A 21,231-nucleotide genomic window follows, 5' to 3' on the forward strand; every position below is an offset into this window, starting at 1 on the left:
TATCTTTTTTTGTCCAGCTCAGTGTTCATATTGAGTTATGATGGCTGTTAGTTAATGGCAGTTTTAGTCATTTTTGTACTTCTTTGAAATGTTTTGGATCCTGTATCTGTGATCGGAATTTGCACACTTGTTAAACTGCTTTTCTGTATACATTTAAAATAATTGTCATGAAAAAGTTTACATGAGCTGAAGTATAGAGAAATAAGTCTTTACATATAGACATCAGGCATTAGGATGATGCTGAGTTGTGAGTTCTAATCCTTAGTTTTCTGTATGTTACTTTGGCACGAGCTATCTAAACCAAATAAATGTCAATTAAGAGAATTAGTTTTAGTATCTATAACGCACTGTTAAACAAATAGATGAAAGTTTTTCTAGCATTTATTATATTCTGAGTACTGTGCTAAGGCCTTAAAATGCATTATCTCATCCAATTCTCACAACCTTGTCTGTGTTAGATCTGACTGTTATCTCCATTTTACAAATGTGGAACCTAAGTCTTCGTAAAGTTTGACCTAGGTCAAACTGTTAAGACTGGAGTTGCTCTGGCTGAAACTTAGCTTTTAGATTGAGCTTGTTGGATTCTTCCAAGTGAAAAAATACCTTATACTGTCAAGATTAGATTAGTGTGTTCTGGCATAGCAGTTGGCAGTTGCTTCGTTTTGGGGAGTTAACAATTGTTGACCTTAAAATCCTGATGCCAACAAACCCTTGTGATGTTAACTCCTTATTATTGATGGCATCATGACATCGGTGGCAGCTTGCAGACCTTTTAATGAAGGTGAATTGAATGACCTTGATGTGTCTCTCCCTTAAAAATGGAAAAACAGAATCAGCCACTAAAGTAATGGCAAGAAATGGGATCAGAGAATACAGTATTATTTCAAGTGATAGTCTTTTTCCCTGGGAATTATTCATTGATTATAAGATACATAATTTCCCACAGAAATAAAATCATTGTTAAAAATGACCTATAGGCTCTTTGGCTATTTGTGCATGTGCTGGGTGTGCCATTTTATGTCTTTTTTTTTTTTTTTTTTTTTTTTTTTTTTTTTTTAGTTTTCTGCACTTGCAAATAATTAAATTTTCAAAATCAAGTTTGGGAGTCCTTGTCCTGTTTATGAAGCTTTTTTTTTTTTGATTGACTCTTCTTTTGGTTTCTACAATTGTCAGCACTTAAAATGCATACATCTTAATTGATGTAGTAGATATGGTAGTATCTTTTTTCCTCCAAGGGCCCTGCCGTTAACAAATAATAATAATAACTAACACTTTTTAATGTATATACTTACAGAGCTTTTCTCATTTTGTGTGTATAGATGTGTGTATACTATTCTATATTTATAAGAGTGTGTCTTACTGTAGATGCTGTTTTGAAACCTGCTATTTTTCATTTCATGGTATGTCATGAACATCATTCCATGTCAACCAAATATTCTTCCTCAGTGTCTTTTTTTTAAACTTTTTATTTGGCGGTATTGTAGACTCATATGCAGTTGTAAAAAATAATATAGGAAGATCCTGTATGTGTTTTACCCAGCTTTCCACAATGGTAAATAACATCTTGCATAAGTACATGTAGCATAACCAGGTGATTGGCCTCAGCCAATGACCTGATTCAGATGTCACCAATTTTACAGGTACTTTGTGTGTGTGTGTGTGTGTGTGTGTGTGTGTTTAGTTCTGTGCAATTTTATCACATGTGTAGATTGGTGTCACATCCAGATACAGAATAGTTACATCATAAAACTCTCATGATACCTCTTTATAGCCACAGACACCTCCTTCCTTCTCATATCCCTAAACCCTGGTAACCCCTAATCTGGTTTTCATCTCAGTGATTATATCATTTCAAAAATCTTATTAACTGTTATTTTAAGTAGATGCTTAGTAAGTATTACTTTCTACAGATGTCCTGTCGTTTATTTAAATTATCAACTTTTGTTGGACATTTAAGATGTTCAGTTTTTCACTTTTATAAATAAACTAATGTGATGAATACATTGTACCTAAGTCTTTTATACATATTTAATTATTTCCATAGGATAAATACCTAGAACTATAAATGTTAGATTGAATTTTTAGAGGGTGGTTCCATAGTGCTTCTGATTCTGATCTGTACTGATGAATTGCCTTAAGAAAAGTCTGCCAGCCTGTAATCTCACCAGTGGAATATGAGAATGCTTATTTTCCCATAGTCTTTCAACATTGGTATGAGTGTCTTATTCTTAATTACTGTCAACTTCATAGCCAAAAAATGTTATTTCCTTGTTTGAATTTACATTTTCAGATCATAAGTGAGATTGACTAATAGGTATTTTGGTCAATTATTTCTTTTGTAAATTGCTTTTACCCATGTTCCTATTGTGCCATTTTTTCTTTTCCATATGTAATAATCCTTCATATACAAAAAACTTTAATTCTTTGTCATAGGTATTTTGTAAATATGCCTTCTATTTTTATGGTGTGTGTGAAAATTTATAATTTTTATCTAGAGAAATCTGTCAGGCTTTTTTCCTTTTATGGTTACTGCCTTTGGAGATGCATAGAAAGCTGTCCCCTCCAAGATTAAGAAAATATTAACTCTTAGTTTCTTTTTTAAAATTTATAATTATTTTCTTTTTGGGGGGGAGGTAATTAGATTTATTGATTTGTTGATTTATTGATGGAGGTACTTTGGATTGAACTCAGGACCTTGTGCATGCCAAGCAGGTGCTCTACCACTGAGCTATAGCCTCCCCCCATTAGTTTCTTTTTAATATTTTAGTTTTTACATTTAAATTTTAATTCACCTGAAATTTACTTTGTTGTTGAATATGAGGGTTTTTTTCCTCCTAGATCATTAGCTGATTGTTCTAACACCACTGATCTGTTCTTACTCCACTGAATTGAAATACTTCCTTCCTTTATTTATTTTTTTACTGTATGATCAATTTTTGGACTTGCTGCCGATAATCTGAGTGTAGTCTCTTTTAAAGTAGAACTATAAAGTGAGAGTAGATTGGGTCGTTTAATCTATAGAGAAATGATAACTTTCCCTTTTTGCAATCTCGAGAAACAAAACGTAATATATAAAAATATATAGCATCTGACTATATAAAAAATTACAGCATCCACTCTGAAAAATAACAAACTAAAAGAAAAAAAGAAGGCAGAGCAGGATTACTTGCAGCTTTTAACAAAGGACTAATTACATACAAATAATACTGTCAGATTTATATAAAAAATATCAAGCTCTGTATAGATAATTGGACAGAGACTGTAAACAGCCAAGAGAGGTTACAAATAGTCAGCAAACTGCTGGGAAAATATTTTTTTCTTAGGACTAGTCAAATGCAAAAATAACCTAATAATTTAAAAAGTTAAATTAAAAGAGTAATCACTAATTGTTGACGAAGTTGTATTCAGTTGAAATGCTGATGGTATTATAAACTGGGACAACACTTTGGCAAAGTAATATGACAGTTTGTACTACGAATTGTAAATATGTTCATTCCCGTAGACTCAGTCCAGGTCTGAGAATTTATTCTGAGAAAATCATTCAATAGAGGTAAAAAACTACAAGGGTGACAACATCTATTTTAAAACTGCTTGTCATAGTAAAATTCGGAAATAATATAAATGTTGTATATTGAAGAGCCCCAATGTCTCAAAGGAGTCTGGCAGACTACTGGAGTAGGCAGTTTTACAGTATGGCCCGGGATTTGGTCCATAGCTTTTTTTTTTTAATTGCAAAATATTGTACATGCAAATGAAATATATGTGTGTGTATGTGTATATATATATGTGTGTGTGCGTGTGTGTGTATGTATATATATATATATATATATATTTAGAACAACATATATATATATACATATTTAGCACAATAACAAAGTGAATGACATGTATGTATGACATAGCTAAAGAAAAAGAACAGTACCAGAATCTTAGGAGCTCCCTGTGTGCACCACCATCCGTCTCCCCTTTCTTTTCCACAACTGTAACCATTATGGTAAACTTGTGTTCATTGTTCCCTTTGGGCTTTTTTGTTTGTTTTTTTAAAATTTTATTTTAAATTTTTTACCACTTTTTCCCCCCCAATGGAGGTACTGGGGAGTGAACCCATGACCTCATGCATGCTAAACATGCACTCTACGACTGAGCTATACCCACCCCCGCTGTTCCCTTGTTTTTTCTTTTTTAGTTTTCTTTTTTAATCACACGTGTATATCACTAAACCATATGTTGTTAGTTTTACTTGTTTCTGACCCTTGTCTAACTTTTGGGATTCTGCTGTATGTATTCTTTCTGTGACTTGCTTTCGTTGATCAGTTTATGCTTGTGAGAGTCATCTGTACAGATGCCTAAAGCTGCATCTCCCCCCCGCCCACACTGCTGTTATATAGTAGTCTAGGTTTGCAAATCTTCAACTTCAGTAGATTATGCATTGTCACCAAAATAGTTGTATTTATTTTCCCTTTGGTCTTCAGCTTTTGAAGCCCCTGCCTCCCTCAGGAAATATATAATGTCATAAATACACATTCACAACAAAATAAGTACATATTGTTTTGTAACGTTTTCAGTCAATAATACTCATCTTTCTTTTTATTCCAGTACAGTTTTTTTTATCTTGTACACAGACCATATTTCACTTTCCACATTCCCCCACCCCAAAATACCTTTTACAGCTGAAACGTACACTTGTGTCCAATTCATTTTGGTGGGGGGGAGGTAATTAGGTTTCTTTCTTTGTTTTTAGAGGAGGTACTGGGGATTGAACCCAGGACCTTGTGCATGCTTAGCACACTCTACCACTGTGCTATATCCTCCCTCAGTTCATTATATGCATTGCATCTGGTTGTTATGTCCTGTAAGTCTGTTTTATTCTAGCTTTGTTTGTCTGTCTTTAATGATGACTGAGATGTCGAAGAGAGACTAGGCCAACGATCCTACTGAATTTTCTACCTTTTCGATGTGGCTGCTTTCTTCCTTGTAGTACCATTACCTTGTTCCTCTCGACTGTGTTTTTCCTGTAAACTGAATTTATATAGAAAGACTTGGTGGATTCAAGGTAAACATTTTTGGCCAGAACACCTTTGGTGACAATGGCTATCATGTTGGATTATGCCAGAAAACTCAAAATATCTGGTTGATCCACCATGAGTGTTGCTACAATTGACCTTGGATTAGGATGATGACAATCTGATGCTTCTGTTGTATGGATGTATTTTTCCTCCATGTATTGAAAATAATCTGTATGTTGCTAATTTGGCACTCTGGAAACATTCAACTTGATACTAACTGTTCACAGCATTGTTTTAACATCAACAGGGAATCTTTATATAAATAAGTATTTTTATTAGGAATTCCAAAATGATGTTTTGTTCTAGTTCTTTGATTCCTTCGACATTTAATAGCTGTCACTGAATGCCAGTTTCTTAATTTACAGAAGGGAATATACCTTTCTAGTGTTATTGGTGTCTGGCAATTAAAGTACCTGTTTCCATGATTTGAGTCATTTGGGAAACTGAATTAATTCTAAGGTTGCTGAGTGGGATGTACAAAGGGATTTGGATGTCCTGAAGCAGTATAGTACTTAAGAGCACAGACTCTGGAGCCAGTACATAGGTTCCAATGGTAACTTTGCCATTTACTGGGTATATGACTTTGGGCAAAGTACTTAACCCCTCTGTTTTCAGTTTCCCTATCCTCTTCTGCCTTGTGTGTACATGTGGACAAAGACTGGAAAATAAAGGAAAAATGAAAAAACTCTGTTAGGGGTCAGATTATGGGTGACAGAAATATTTTCTTTAGAATTGTGTCATATTTACAATGTAAGAGAGGAAATGAAAAAGAAAAGTAACTGTCATGCTGCTTTTCAGGTATTTTTAATATGCATTTTCAAGTGCAAAGTCACTGACAGGTGATTCATGAATCTTTTACACTGATTTTGGTTTATCCTTCCTGTTAGAGTGTTTTAAGAAATTCTTAATGCAGTAAAATTACAATTTTCATTAGATAAAATTTTATCTTTTATTTTAATAAGCTCAATGTAATCACTGTTCAGCTTTTTAATGAGCAGGGTAAAATAATTATCCTCAGTGCTCTCTCAGTGATAATGTAGCAGATTTTCTCTTAACTACGTAATGAGACTACATTTAAAACTTAATTTTTTAAATTGAGTTATAGTCAGTTTACAATGTTGTGTCAATTTCTGGTGTAGAGCACAGTTTTTCAGTAATACATGAATAAACATCTATTCATCTTCACATTCTTTTTTTCCGTGCATTTAAAACTAATTTGAAGTATTTTACCTTAAAGAATGTTCTATAGTTAAAAATAACAAATTCATAGGCCTTTTAAACTTGAGTTTATAAGGTTCGTAAGTTTTTTTCCTCTACTTTAAAAAAAATGGATTTCATGGTAGGATTTCATATAAGGGAGGAAGGTTATTTGTTGTGTGATTTTGTAACGTTCTTGGAACGAGCACAGTCTCTCATCATCTATTTTAGTCTCACAGCTTTATAAGTAATACAGTAAAGGTCATTTTTCTTCTGTGGCACGTAAGTAAAATATGTTCTGAACAAAGAAACTTTATTTTCCTCATTACAAGTTAAATATTGTTAAAGAAACTTTATTTTTCTTAGCACAAGTTAAGTATTGTTAAGTTTGAAGAGTGCTCAGCTGGGATATCCTTTGCTGTGCAAAGATCATTTTGGTCACTTAAATTGATACAACAAAAATATTAGTATTAAGAAAATTAAGCAAAAATTAATTGTAGTGGAATCTGCTTATTTTATTTCCTGGCAGGGAATAGGTCTTTGGCAAATATTTACATTACTTAATAAAACTTTCATTAAGAGATTCGAGTTGACATGGTTTTCTCGGTTTAGATAAAAAACAAAATAATCTCTGCTTTCCAAGGGACTATTTTATTTGATAGGCCTAGCCTTTGGTTAGCTCTCTAAAATTTGGTATTAAATTTTATTTCTTAAACTTTTTATTGTGGACTATTTCAAACATGAAAAAGTGGAGAAAATACAATAACTCCCTATGGACCAGTCTCCAAGTTTCAGCAGTTATTAATTTATGGCCTCTCTCCTTTTCTCTGTACTCTGCCCCTTCTCATTTCACCATCCAAACCCAGATTATTTTTATACAAATCCCATATGCCATATCATTCTGTTCGTAAATATTTCAACATGTATCTAACCGATAAGGACTCTCCTTTTAAAACATAACGACCCTACTACCTTCAGGCCCTTGTTTGCATTTTCAGTTTTTCCTAAGGTTAAGGCATTTATCCATTATATTTCTTTGCTCTGGTACTCCTTTTAGTTAAATTTTCATTTCTGCTGTAATTTTTCTTTAATTTCTTCTTGAGTCATTTCACTTCCTTTTCACGTGTTCCTAGTATCTAATCACCCCACTTTTGAATTTTTCTCATTCTGATCTTTCAGAGCGTCTTATCATTTTATTCATTTCTTTTAGCTTGTATTACCGTAGTTAGGTTATAGTTTTCATCTAATTTGCAAGCATGTCTTCCTCGGATGCTTTACTGTCTGTTGGGATGTTATTTCACTTCTGTTCTCTCTCTTTCTCTCCCTCTCTCTATTTTATTGTACATTGAATGGGATTAAACCAAGATCTTTTGTGTTGCTCATTTTTAAGTGATGAAAGTTTTCCGTGTATATTTTTGGGGGTGGGGGAGTTATTTATTTATTTATTTAACAGAGGTGCTGGGGATCAACCTGGGACCTCGTGCACGCTAAGCATGCGCTCTACGACTGAGCTATGTACATCCTCCCCTCTTCCGTGTGTTTTTAATAGGGAATGTAGATCAGGATAGCTTTTCTAACTTCACTGCTCTAAATCTCTTCTGTTTTCACTAAGGAATCAAAAATACAGCCTGAGATCTGAGCTCTGATAGCTGTGTTCCCCTCCCCCAGTGCTGTAGGGACCTTCTCTTTCCTTTGCCCCTGTTTTCCCTGTTCTGCTGAATTTGGATTAGATTCCTGACAGTTACTCCTCAGTGCAGGGCTTTATCCAGAAGGACAATTTGTTTATTGGTTTCCTAATTTCATAGGGCCCACTCCCTCAGCACTCCCATCCTGCCAAGTCCCTCCCAGTTTCTACTCCTGTTCTCAGGCTTTCCAAGCTTCTGGTGAACGCCTGAGAGCAATTTTAGGGTTCTCTGACTCTCAGCACTGTCACAAATTTCTTTGCCTTTCCTTCATTTCCTCTTCCACACTTTCTGATACCATGTGGGTCTTCTAACTAATCGAAGGCGTGTAATGACCCACTTGTATTTTGGAGTTCATCATATTTTGTCACCTAGCTTTGTTGTAGGTGTTGTCCCTGGGTGTTTGGTTTTGGTATTTTAGTTGCACTGTCTTGTTTTTATGGGGATCTTGGGGGAGATTCAACAACTTTGCTGCTAATGCCATCTTCCCAGAATCCTGTTTTTATTTTTATTTTTTCCCGCTTTTTATTTTTAAGTTCAAGTCATTTGCCCAAGAACAGAGGCAGGTTGTTGATTTACCACTAACATTCACCTTTGAGAACTTGCAACAAACCTCATGGGTCACTTATTTTAAGCTCTTCATACTATCTATGAGAACATCTATAAGGAAGCTGAATTCCTGAGAGGTTAAGTGACTTTTCAGCTATTTAGTATAAACCTGAAAACAAAAATCCAGTTTTCCTAATGTTGAAACTGTTCTTATTGGACACTCCAAAAAGTTCACACTAGACTGAAGTTTTAAAAATTAACATAAGTTTTGCGAGTTAATATTTTAATGGATAGCATATTTATCTAGAGTTCTAAAAATTACATAGATACTAATAACACTATTTTCTCCAATGAGGAAGAAATCTATAGATATTAAATTATTACATTTTTACTAATATGTTTGATATTCCATAGATATTAAATTACTACATTTACTAATATGTCTGATATTTTGTGTGGGTCAAAGTGAATTGCAGATTAAAAAACAAGATTTTTATCTATACACCTTGAAATTTTCATAGGCTACATTACTGGCGGTTTTTTTTTTTTAAGGTAACCACTGAAAAGTAAATATAAAATACAAACTTTTAAATTTAGAATTTAATAAGAGTGTACAAAACTGCTTGAACCTGGGTTGAAATTTAATTTCTGCCTAATTTTGTGATGTCATTCTTTTGGAGTGGCTGTGACAGGAGTTAAGTGGGTAGTTTTACTTTTGCATTGCTCAGTCTAGTCAGTTCTGTACCTGATTGTTGTTTATGCTTGGTTTGCGATAGTTCAGAAGGTCTGTACATAGGGTTGTTTCAGTAGTAAAGGATGTGGCTCTCTAAAAGCGGGTTGTACTCACCAGTTTTTCCTTGCCAGTAATTCTACTTTTTTCCTAAAAAAAGAAGTTATTCTTTATAAAAAACAGTCACAGTAAATTTTCAAGTTCTATGTAATTTTCTTTCCATTCTGGTCTTCACGAGTTATAAATAACACATGAAATGACTTTCAAGGTAGAAAGCAGGAATCCATTTTGAAATGTTCTATAAAATAAAGAGTGATTTATGGTTTCATATGATTTGGGCCGAAAGCACTCGGGCTTTGCCAGGTCATCAAAGTCCTGTCAGGGGAATCTATTATTTATTGTTCGATATGCTGGGAGTGGTGTAAGTACTTTATTTTATGTTTATCTTATGTAAGTATAGTGTTAGGAAAAATCAATTCCAGATACTAATACAATTTTAAGAATAGATCATAGAGAACTAACCTGAATGTTATAGTTGTAAATGACTAGGTTCTGCATCAAGGATTTGGATTAAAAGGGGATTTTGAAAAATGAATAAGTAATGGTTTCATTCCTATAAAATATTTTAGATAAGAGTCTTGAAAATACTAATTTAATACCTTTTTGGTCCTGATTTTAGCTTAGCTCCATTTGATAGTGAAACATGTCTATTTTATCTAGACAGGTTTTAGAAAATTATAGAAAGCTGAGACTGTAAGTGTTTGTTATATGATCATATAACATTCCATAAGCTTCTAATATATTTTTTCTAGCTGCCAGCTTTATAACAGAATCTCAACTGAGAAGGACTTGATGTAACAAACCTCAATTTCCTCCGTTACAAGCTTTATGAAATGTTATTGTAATACCTAATCTTTACCTGTGTTTGATTAAAAAGGACTTGCCAGGAAAAGTTGTTGGTCTTGCATCAGAATTAGACATTTTTCCTATAATCCTTTGGCAGAATTATTTGATACAGCCTCACTAATTTAGTAATCATGTCTAATAATGTGAAATGTTTAAGTGATACTGTTCGATGAACTTCTGTAATGTACATAAGGAAAAAGTCTGTGTACATACAGAAAAGGCTATTGGACTTCTTTTTAAAAATATATTTTAAGTTGTTAGATCTTTGAGGATAACTTAAATATGACTTCAGATATGTTATTGAAGGGGTAGGAAGAGACGAGAGAGGACCAGTGTTTATTCTAGGAGACACCATGTAAGGTGTTTTATATCATCTTTAACCCATTCCTCCCTCTACCCCTATGCAGTGTACTATTAGCCCCATTTTATAGTTGAAAACATTGTACTTGTATATTTGTACTCAGATTTTTTTTTATAGTGTGTTTCCAGTGTAATGCTGTGTGATTTGACCCTGACCTAGGTTACCTGTTATCATGTCTGGCTTTCCCTTGTGGGAGAGACTGTATAATTCATTGTAAGCCTATGTATGTTTCATATAAATGCCTCACAAGGGTGTTGTGTGAATTTGAGTAACGATTCAGAAGTAGTTCACTTTTTATGGTGCCAAGTGTTTTTAAAAAAAAAAGGCTTTATTTTGAAATGAGTCAAGGGTTTAAAAGCTAGTAAAACTGAGCTTATAAATATTAATTTGAACAAAGTAAGTCGTTATTTTACTTATTTTGCTAATTTATAAATAAGACCAAAAAATTTAAGTATGTTAACTTTTCCTAAACAAGAACTCCAATTTTAATACAAGTTCATCCTTCATGCTGTGACTAGGGTTATTTTTCTGAAACACTGATTTAACCATGTTACTCTTACGGCTAAAATCTTTTGAAGACTCCCTGCTGCTTTCAGGTTCAAGTTCAGACTCCACCGTTTGGCTCCAGCCACTCTTTGGGCATCACCTTTTGGTACTCTGTTTCTTCTCCCTTTGTCAAGAATATTCCCCTTCCGCTTTCCTTTTTCCTTCTGCAATTTTCAATTGTGTTGTTACAGATCTGAAAGACCCAGCTGGTGTCCCCTGCTTTTTAGAGCCTTCCATGACTCCCCTCTACAGAGGCAATGCTTCTTTCCTTTGTGTTCCTCTAACAGTTTTAATTACGTTTATTATCTTCATCCCTTTAAATTCTTGTCCTTTAGAGCTCTTTTAGGCTAGGCATTGCCTTTATCTTTTTTTTAATCTCACTCCTATCACAGCCTGCTCTATCTCTATCTCCTTTTTCCCTTTCCCCATATCTCTTTTTCCTTTTCTTCCCTTAAACAAATCTTTATAAGAGAATCTGCTGTGTGCCTCCCCTGTTCAAGGAACTCAGTGTATTGATTGGGTGTGAAGAAATATGAAATCCTGATCAGGAAGACATTACTAACTGTATTACTAGTCTGTTGTTTTAACCTTTCTAAGCATGAAGATAATAGGTCCTTGCCATTTAACATAGGAATAGCCTGTCAGTTTCACAAACTTGTGAGGGTGTCTAGATGGAAGTATTAAGGGAAAACACAAATGAGAGTCATTTTGGTTTTACGTAATTTGGACTCAAATCGTGTTCACTATTGAAATCCATCCTTGGCTTTGCTTTGTTGGCAAAGACGTGACTTCTGACTGTTAATCGCAGCCATGGAAATAACCACATGCCTTTTTACCTATTCAGAGTAACAGCTAATTTGCACCAAATAGTGGAGAGCAGTTTTATTATTGTCTGCCATTGGAGTTGGCATCTGGTAAAAATGGGTGTATGTTTGGAGTAGTATTTAGATGAAAAAATAGTGCTTGTAAAATATTTTTCCAAAGAAAATAAAGGATATTCTTTATGGAGCAAGTACCCTCTGCTAACAACTGAACAGTCTTATGAAGTAGGTGGTGGTAGTCCCATTGACGGATGAAGAAACAAAGGCTAAGAGAAGTCAAATGACTTGCCTGAAGTCGCGTAGCTAGTTAAGCAGCAAAACTGAGATTCAAGCCTAGTTCTGTCTGACTGGGACCATGCCCCTTTTATTACGTTGCTGTCCTGCCCTTAAATCCTCATTCTCAGACTCATGTCCAAGTAGGAGAGAGTGAATTTACCTTGGTAATTTGAGTTTATGATGCCAAATTACTGAATCGCTTCATCTTTGGCAAGTTATTTAACCTTTCTCATCCCATTTTTTTTTCACATGGGTAATACTGCCTGCCTCCCAGAACTGCAATGAGGAATAAAAGAATGTAAATGAAACTACATTGTGAATCATGAAGCCCTATACTAATGTTTGGTGGTATTGTCCTTTTTACCTAAGCCTCTAGAGTACCACAGTGACTGCATTTCATGAATACAAAAAGTTATTTTTTTAGGCATAAAAAGCTCAGATAGTCTTAAGATAAAAGACATTAGAACAATACAGTTTTAACCATTTGAAGCACTAAGTATGCTTAACTATTTGAAACTTTCCTTTCTTCTTCCTATTTCTTTCTATACCACAAACTCACATTTTCTCCTTTGAATTATACCCAGAGTTAAAGTTGAAACTTTATGATGGCTTATTTCCAATAATTGATATTTAATGGCTGTATCCAGCACATTTGGTCAGAACCTCTTTTTGGAACTAAACATTTTATACCCACAAAGTGCTCATCGCTGGAAAACTCTAGTTCTTCCATGAGTGTAGCTGGAACTTTTGTTTAATGTGGTTTTTAGTTAGAGATTGGCTATGTCCATTGCTTCCATATGCATATTGCTTTTTATGTAAAGAAGATAACCATTCTCTTTTCTTGAAATCCTTGATGCTTCATGTGTAGTTTAAACCCTTGCCAAAAGAATGCTATTTCTTTTCCAGTAGGTAAAAATCCAGGAGGATCGAGGTATTTCATTGTAGTGAAAGAGTCAGTAGCAGCACTATAGAATTACACTAAACTTTCAAAACATGCTTTGTTTGTCTGATTGATATAAAAGATTTAATAGCCTCTGTTGAAATGATAGTAGCTCTTATGGTAAAAAGTTATGGAAAATTTTTGAATTTACAACATAGGGTGTTAACTAGCTGATGTAGCTGAGCACCTGATTTTTTAAAGCATAAAATCATTATCTTTGGTAATTTTATTTTTGATACTGGTAGTAGTAATATGTATTTCCTTTTATGATAACAAACTTTATAGCGTGGCTTAATTTGATTCCAAAATAGTGAACAGTTTTTTTCAAACTGCTGTATCAACCAGAAGTAAAATAATATATCATGTAAATAGCCTCTTTTTATATTAGCTAACTTATTGCTTAAACTGAAAATTGTATGCTATTTACCCTAAGAGGCACTGTGGCTTTGGAGTTAGATTTGCGTTCAAATTTCACCTCTAGAACTTTTTTTTTTTTAAAGCATTGAGCAACAGGTTAACCTACTTGCATCCCCATTTCTTCTTCACCTCTAAAATGTGTATGGAGATCCTTCTTTCTCGGTGCATTTGGGAGACTCAGATGAGCTAGTGGGCGAACGTAGTTCCAAAATAAATAAATGAAGTGCTATATGAACAATATTTTGACAGTTGCTCATTTATGATGGTTGGCAGATAAATAGAATTTAAGTACTTGCTTTTTAAAAACTCTCTGTTCCACATAAAACAAATTTTCAGTATTACTAGTTTATGTTTAAGAACCATCATTCAACAGTGTGATAATATAAACTTTATCATTTTGAATACAAGAATGAGCCTCTTTTGTGAAACTTTTATACAGTGAGGACATGAATTGAACATTTTTGTGTTTATATATATATATATATACATATATATTTCTACATTCTAAATGATATAGGTGTGTGTTTTTATAGGTTTGCCTGAATCCATCATTGCGGCTGCATGTTCAAGAAGTGGCCAGAGGGTTCTGCATGTGGATTCGTAAGTTTATCAATGGTAGCACTGAATACTTCCTAAGTATCTCTATACAAAATTAAAATTTAAATATACACACACGTGTGTACATACATATGTCTTTTTAAGTTAGACAAATTATTGGAATTTATTTTCACCAAAAATTTGTGAAATATGTAATGTACAGATTTTGCTATTATACTATATGAAATAGTGATCTGTTTCCTTTGAGAATGAACCAAATGTACCATAACTTTATTTTTCAAATGAGTGATTTAGGTTTTTCGATGATAAATAATTCTCAAAGAGGCTTGGAAATCTCACACCTGTCCTTTTAACTATATACATGTGTGGGTGTATGTAACCTGTATATGCTGTTGTATTTTAGGCTTCACATTTGATTGTTGAAAAAAATCTGCTAATAGCTTCAGAATATGTGGTTTTCTTAAAATTTAAGAAATTTTGACTATTTTAACAAAATTTAAACTATTAGAAAAATATTAGCTGTGAGAAATACCTAGAATTTTGCTTTTCCCTTAAAATGTGATGATTTTTTTAAATCAAGGAAGTCAGTGGAAAATTCAAGTTTCAGGTAAAGCATAAATCTTCCCATTACTGCGTCCTCCTGAAACAAACCCCTAACTTTCCACTTGTCTGTTTAGTGCTCTTGACCATTGCATTTTGGCACTTTAATTGTTCATTATATAGAATTAGAAAAGAAAGAAGAGATGACTTTGTATTTTCTGCAGAAATGTATTAGCTGCAATGTTTTTAAAAACTCCAGAATACAAAGATAACTAGATTTGTTACAGTTTATAGTGCCTTCTCGTATATTATCCCAGTATAAATATGGAGAATCCAAAAAGTGGTATTAGTTCATTTACATTTAACCCTTTCTAAATTTATTTTGGAAGCACATTAACTCCTAAGTTATTGAATGAAATTTCTAAATTAAATTAGTTTCTGCTTGTTTGAGCCCTGCCCTTGGAATTCTCTTTCACTATTGTGTGTGTAACTATTGTATGCGTGTTAATGTCTGAATTCAGTCTTTTTAACATATGGAAATCACGTGCTGAAAAATCTGTCCCCTTTAAAGCTGAGGTGCTAGCTTTCGGTGTGCTTTAAAAGGCTTAATAAATATATAAATTCTAATTGATTTCTGATAATGTTACTTAACCTAAAATTGAAAATACAGTCTTAATTTTCCCAAGTTATTTGTTGTGCCTGACACTGTAAACTACTTCCCATATCAGTTTCTTTATACATGTTATATAATTTAATTGCTATTACAGCCAAGTGAGTTAGGTTATACCAATTTAACAAATGGGGGATGCGAGGCATAGAGAGGTTAATTCATTTTTCTAACTTTACCTAGCTAGTGTGTGTCTAATGTTAAATTGGAATTAGTTTTGTGTTTTCTTATTCTAAAACCTGAAATCTTTCCACAATGAAGAACATTTATAAATCACGTAGGGTTTACTGATATTCCAAAATAAATTTTGATTAGGAATATAAGAAGCTAAATCTAATTTCAGTTAACAGTGAGTGGATTACAAAGGCTGGATAATGTGGTTGCCTTAAGAACTTATACCTTGATAAATACTGTTTCAAAGTGGTGAAACTTTTGTCTTCTGTTTTAGATCCTCAGGCTTGGTAGCTGTTGAGAGTTTAGATACAGCTGGGTATTGATTTAAAGGATGTTTTCCTGCTCTAGGCCAGGTTTAAATATTTTCAGATTTTTATTCATTTTAGCATTTATGGTTCTTCCTAGACTCAGTCTTCCCTCGCCCTTTCATTTCTGCTTTACACCTACAGTAGTATCATATATCTCTGTTCCATAGACATACCTTCCATGCTTTTTTAAAAAGATAACTTTTAAATTGTGGTAAAAAACAACATAATATAAAATTTGCCATTGTAACTATTTCTAAGCATATACAGTTCAGTAGTGTTAAGTATGTTCATAGTGTTGTGTAGCAGGTCTCCAGAACTTTTTTAATATTACAAAATGGAAACTCTGTACCCATAAAACAATAAAATAACTCCCCATTCCTCCTCCCGGCAGCCCCTGGCAACCACTCTTCTGCTTTCTGTCTCCATGAATTTTACTTCTCTGGGTACCTCATATAATTGGAATCATACATTATTTGTCTTTGTGACTGGCTTACTTCAGTCAGTATGATGTCTTCAAGGCTTATCCATTTGTATCGTGTGTCAGAATTTCCTTCCTTTTTAGGACTGAAAAATATTCTATTGTATGTATATACCATGTCCATTCATCTCTGTCTCTTTTTTTTTGGGGGGGGCAGAATTTGATTGATTGATTGATTGATTGATGGGGGTACTGGGGATTGAACCCAGGACCTCATGCATGCTAGGAATGCATTCTACCATTGAGCTGTACCCTCCTCCCCTCCATTCATCTCTTGATACACATTTGGCTTGCTTCTAACTCTTGACTATAGTGAATAATGCTGCTGTGAACATGGATGTGCAAATATATCTTCAAGAACCTGCTTTCATTTCTTTTGGATATATACCCAGAATTGGGATTTCTAGCTCATATAGTAATTCTATTTTTAATTTGGTGAGGGGGGACTGCCATATTATTTTCCATAGCAGCTGTACGTTTTACATTCCAACCAACTTGCCATGCTTAGGCTCCACTGGGAATTTGTGTATGGGCTTTAAAGCCAGAATGCCTGGGTTCGAATCCTGATTTTCTTCACTTAGGAGGTGTGTAATCTTTGACAAGTTAGTTAGCCTTCTACACCTCAGTTTCTTGATATAAATTGCATGATAATAGTACTTAATTTATAAGATTGTTTATAGGATTGAATAATCTATGTGATAGATTTATAACAGTGCCTGAAACATAGTAAGCCCTCAGTAAATGTTAACTTTTATTACTCTAACAATACTGCTGCTGCTGTTACTACTAGATACAAACAAGCAAAGCCAGATAAAGTAGTGACCAATCATGCCTGGAGATTTGTGCAGAGTGTCATAGAGATCACCTTTGAGCTGAGCCTTGAAAGATGAATGAGAGTTTAATGAGGAGTTAAAACATTCCAAACAGATGACATGCTAGGTGAATGGTGAGAAATTTAGTATGACTGAAGGGTTGGCTAAGTGAGTTGGCTTAATGAAAGTTTAAACTACAATTAGACTGGAGCCATATGGTGAAGGCCTGTATGCTAAGGTAGGGAGTATTGCTTTTTATCGTAATAATTATCTTTATCATCTTTATGTCTTCCCCCAAACCCATATTAAATCCTTAAACATATTCTGTCATCTCTACTTACAAAACATAACCCAAAACTAACCAGTTTTCTCCATCTCCACCCTTCCAGTTCATTCCACCATGATTTATCATTGAGCTACTCCCAAATCCTCCAAATTGGTCTGTTTTTCACTATGGCGCCCAGTATTTGGCCTCTTTCTCTTTTGTAATTGCATCACACGTGCATCTTTCCTTTGCGCCCTCTACTCTGCCATGGCTGTAATTATGCATTCGATCTTAATTCTTAATATTATTTGTGCCTTTTTTTCTGTTTCTTTCTCATTGGTCTGTCTTGGTAAAGATTTGTCTATTTTCCTAGTCTTTTCAAAGAACCAGCTTTTGCTTTGTTGTATCTTTCTGTGGTATCTTTGTTTTCTATCTAGTTAACATCTGTGTTTATCTTTATTATTTCCTTCCGTTACTTTCTTTGGCTTGGAATCACTCTTGTTCTTTTTCTGATGTCTCGAATTGAATTCTTAGTTCTTTATATTTAAGCCTTCCTTTTTGTTTAATATCATATATAATTCTAATTCCTCTTAGGGTCGCATTAGCTGTCTTCTGTAAGTTTTAAGTATTATAACTTCTTCTTTGATCCATTGGTTATTTAGAGGTATGTTTTTAGATATCAAGATGTATTTTTTATTTCACTATCTTACTGAATTTATAATTTTGAACACTAGTGACAAAACTTGCAAATGAGAAAGTAAAAAAATTCTAGTGTGCCTCTTCATTCTTCCTGCCTGCAACCCACCTTCCTTTTCTACCCCCAGTCTTGCCTCCTGGAAATAGTTACTGTTACCTTTTATATGTCCTGCAATATGCTCTCTAGAGAAGGACATTGCAGAAAAATGTGTATATTTTTATCATGTGTGTAATCCATTCAGAGTAGAAAGTTACAAGATACTGGGCAGTTCTAACATCAAGGAGCCCTTGTGTTGCCTTTTTATATCCATACCCACTTCCCTCCTCTGCCTCCCTTATTTCTAACCCCAGCTCTATAATTTCATCACTTTGAGAATGGAACTGTACACCTTTTTGGCTTTGGCTTTTTTCACACAACATAATTCCCTTGGAGATTCATAAAGGTTATTGCTTGTATCGACAGTTTGTTCCTTTTTATTATTGAGTGGTGTTCTATACTGTGTGTGTATCATTGTTTAACCATTTACCTGTTGAAGGGAATTTGGACTGATTTCAGTTTTTGGCTATTACAAATAAAATTGCTGGGTTAACATTCATCTGTAGGTTTCTGTGTGTATGAACATAAATTTTTATTTCTCAGGGATGAATACTTAGGACCGCAATTGCTGGATCATATGGTAATGGCAGGTTTGGTTTTTTAAGAAATCCAAACTATTTTCTGGAGTGCCTATACTGTTTTATGTTCACACTAGTGATGTACGGGTGATCCTGTTTCTCTGCATTTTTGTCAGCACTTGGTGTTGTGAACTCTGTTTTGCAAGGAGGGGGTGCAGTTCTGATTGATGTGTAGTAATATCTCATTGTAGTTTTAATTCACACTTCCCTAATGTTTAATGATGTTGGACATATTTCGTGTGTTTATTTGCTATGTGTACATCCTCTTTGATAAAATGTCTTCATGACTTTACATTATTTTCTAATTGGATTGTTTGTTTTCCTGTTGAGTTTTGAGAATTCTTACATTCAAACCAAATATATTTTTAACTATCTTTTTTTGGTAATTGATTTCTAATCTAATTACATTATTATCAAATAATTAGTTCTGCATGATATAAATTCTTTAGTATTTTTGAGAATTGCTTTATGACTTGGAACTATATAACTCTGTGACTTAAAAATAATGTTTTTACCAGTTGTTAGATATGGAGTTCCATCTGTTCATTAGATCAAGCTTCTTAATTTTGTTGGTTCAGATTTTCTGTTATTGATCTATTAATTGTGGAGGTGTTTAGTAAAAATCTACTTTACTGATTGTGGCATTCTTGTTTTTCTTTATAATTCTATTAATTTTTGCTTTATGTATTCTGAGTTTATATTCATAAAGGTATGTAGATTTAGAACTGTGATATCCTTATGTAGTTTACTTTTATGTTTTGTCCCTGATAATGCTTTTTGCCTTAAAGTCTGTTTTTTATCATATTATATAATAATATCAGGTTTCCTTAGTTTTTTCTCCTTGATATATCTCCTCTGCCCTTTTATTTTCTATCCCTCTGTGTCATTATGTTATAGATATGCCTCTAACAAATAGCATATAAGTAGATTTTATTGTTTTAATTCAGTCTGGCAGTTTGTCTTTTAACTGAATTTAGTCCGTTTATATTTACTGTGATTCACTAATATTTGGATGTATTTCTACCATCTTATATCATACTTATTCTTTACCCTTCTTTTTCTGTGCTTTTCTTCTCCCAGCTTTCTGCCTTTTATTGAATAGGGATATGTTTACACTCTTTTTCCCTCCCCAGAACTGGTCTGGAGTTACAGATGAAATTTCTATTCCTTAAGATTAGAATAGCCTTAAATTTTTCACATATATATTCAAATTAAACTTTCAAGACAATCAAAGTATTTACTCTTCTCAAGCAATGCAATGGCCACGCTTCTCATGTTTATTGTTATCTAGCATTTTGGTGGTATTTTGATCTTATAATAACTCCTTTTGGTTGTTGTTGTTATTTTATTCTTTTTATAATCAATGCCTGTTCAGAAATGCCCATACCAGTCGTTTTTTTGCTTACTCTTCATTCTGGGGTCAATATCCTGCTTCCTGAAGTTCTTTCAGCCTTAATCTGTTAGTAGTAAGCTCTGTTGTTGTCTATCAATGACTTTATTTCACTCTCAATCTCAAATTATAATATAGTTGGTTCTATAATTACACATTGAGGGTGATTTTCTCTCAGCACTTTGTCCTCTGGCTTCGTTTGTTGTTGAGAAATATTCTTTGGTAGATGAAGTCTCTTTTCTTTCTGATTGCTTTAATATTCTTTGTTTTATAGCTACATAATCTTACTCTTTGTTGAGGTGTGGATTTTGTTTCTCTTTATCCTGTACAGAACTTGTTTTGCTTCTTTAAATCAGATGATTTATGTCTTTTGTTGGGAAAACTCTCAACTGTTTGTTTCTTCAAACATTCTTTCTCTTTTGGAATTTCTCTTATATATTGTCCCTTCTTGTTCTATCTTTTATGCCTCTTAATGTCTTTCATATTTTTCATCTTTTTAACCTTTTGATACTGCATTCTGGATTGTTTTCTCAACTTCATCTTCTAGTTCTGGGGTTACTAACTGTGGAAAGCACAGGTCAGCCACTTTTTTTTTTTTTTAAATAAAGTCTTAGTGGAACACAATCATGCTTACATACTTACACAAGTTTACATGTTGACTGTGGCTGCTTTCACACTGCAAAGGCAGAGTTCAGTAGCTGCAATGAAACTGCATGGCCCACAAAGCCTAAAAATTTACTCTCTGGCCCTTTATAGAAAATATTTACAGACTTCTTTTCTAATTCATTAATTCTGTCTTCAGATGTGTCTAATTTTCTGTTTAACCTAGCTCTCATTTCCTTCAATGACGTTCATTTCTAGAAGTCCTGTTGGGTTATTTTTTAAAGCCATCAATATTCTTTCCTTGTGTTTCAATTAATACATTTAAAAATACTTATCACATACTTCTATTACATGAAGTTCTTTGAGGTTTAATACTGCTGTTTGTCATTTTCTTTCCATTTTCACGGTCAGTAGTCATCTTTTTTTCTCCATAAAATGTTTACATAATTTCCAGTTTTTCTTAAGTGGGACTTTATCTGTGGGAATCCTGTGTGACCTGGTTGAGGGGGTATGTTTGTACCAAGTGGTTTTGCATTTTCTTTTGTCTGGTCACCCAGTGCTATCACTGACTATA

At 33.6% G+C, this 21,231-nt stretch overlaps 1 protein-coding gene across 2 annotated transcripts in view; it reads left to right on the forward strand.

Annotated features, from left to right (window-relative positions):
• The window catches only part of CHM (CHM Rab escort protein), a 151,114-nt gene that overhangs the window by 6,518 nt on the left and 123,365 nt on the right, over nucleotides 1-21,231 (forward strand). For both annotated transcript variants that reach the window (XM_064483002.1, XM_010983756.3), the window contains exon 2: nucleotides 14,025-14,091. In XM_064483002.1, coding sequence (XP_064339072.1) covers nucleotides 14,025-14,091 — 67 coding nt within the window. The remainder of the gene's footprint in view (nucleotides 1-14,024; nucleotides 14,092-21,231) is intronic.

Source organism: Camelus dromedarius, chromosome X, assembly GCF_036321535.1.
Source record: "Camelus dromedarius isolate mCamDro1 chromosome X, mCamDro1.pat, whole genome shotgun sequence".
NCBI classification, from domain to species: domain Eukaryota; kingdom Metazoa; phylum Chordata; class Mammalia; order Artiodactyla; family Camelidae; genus Camelus; species Camelus dromedarius.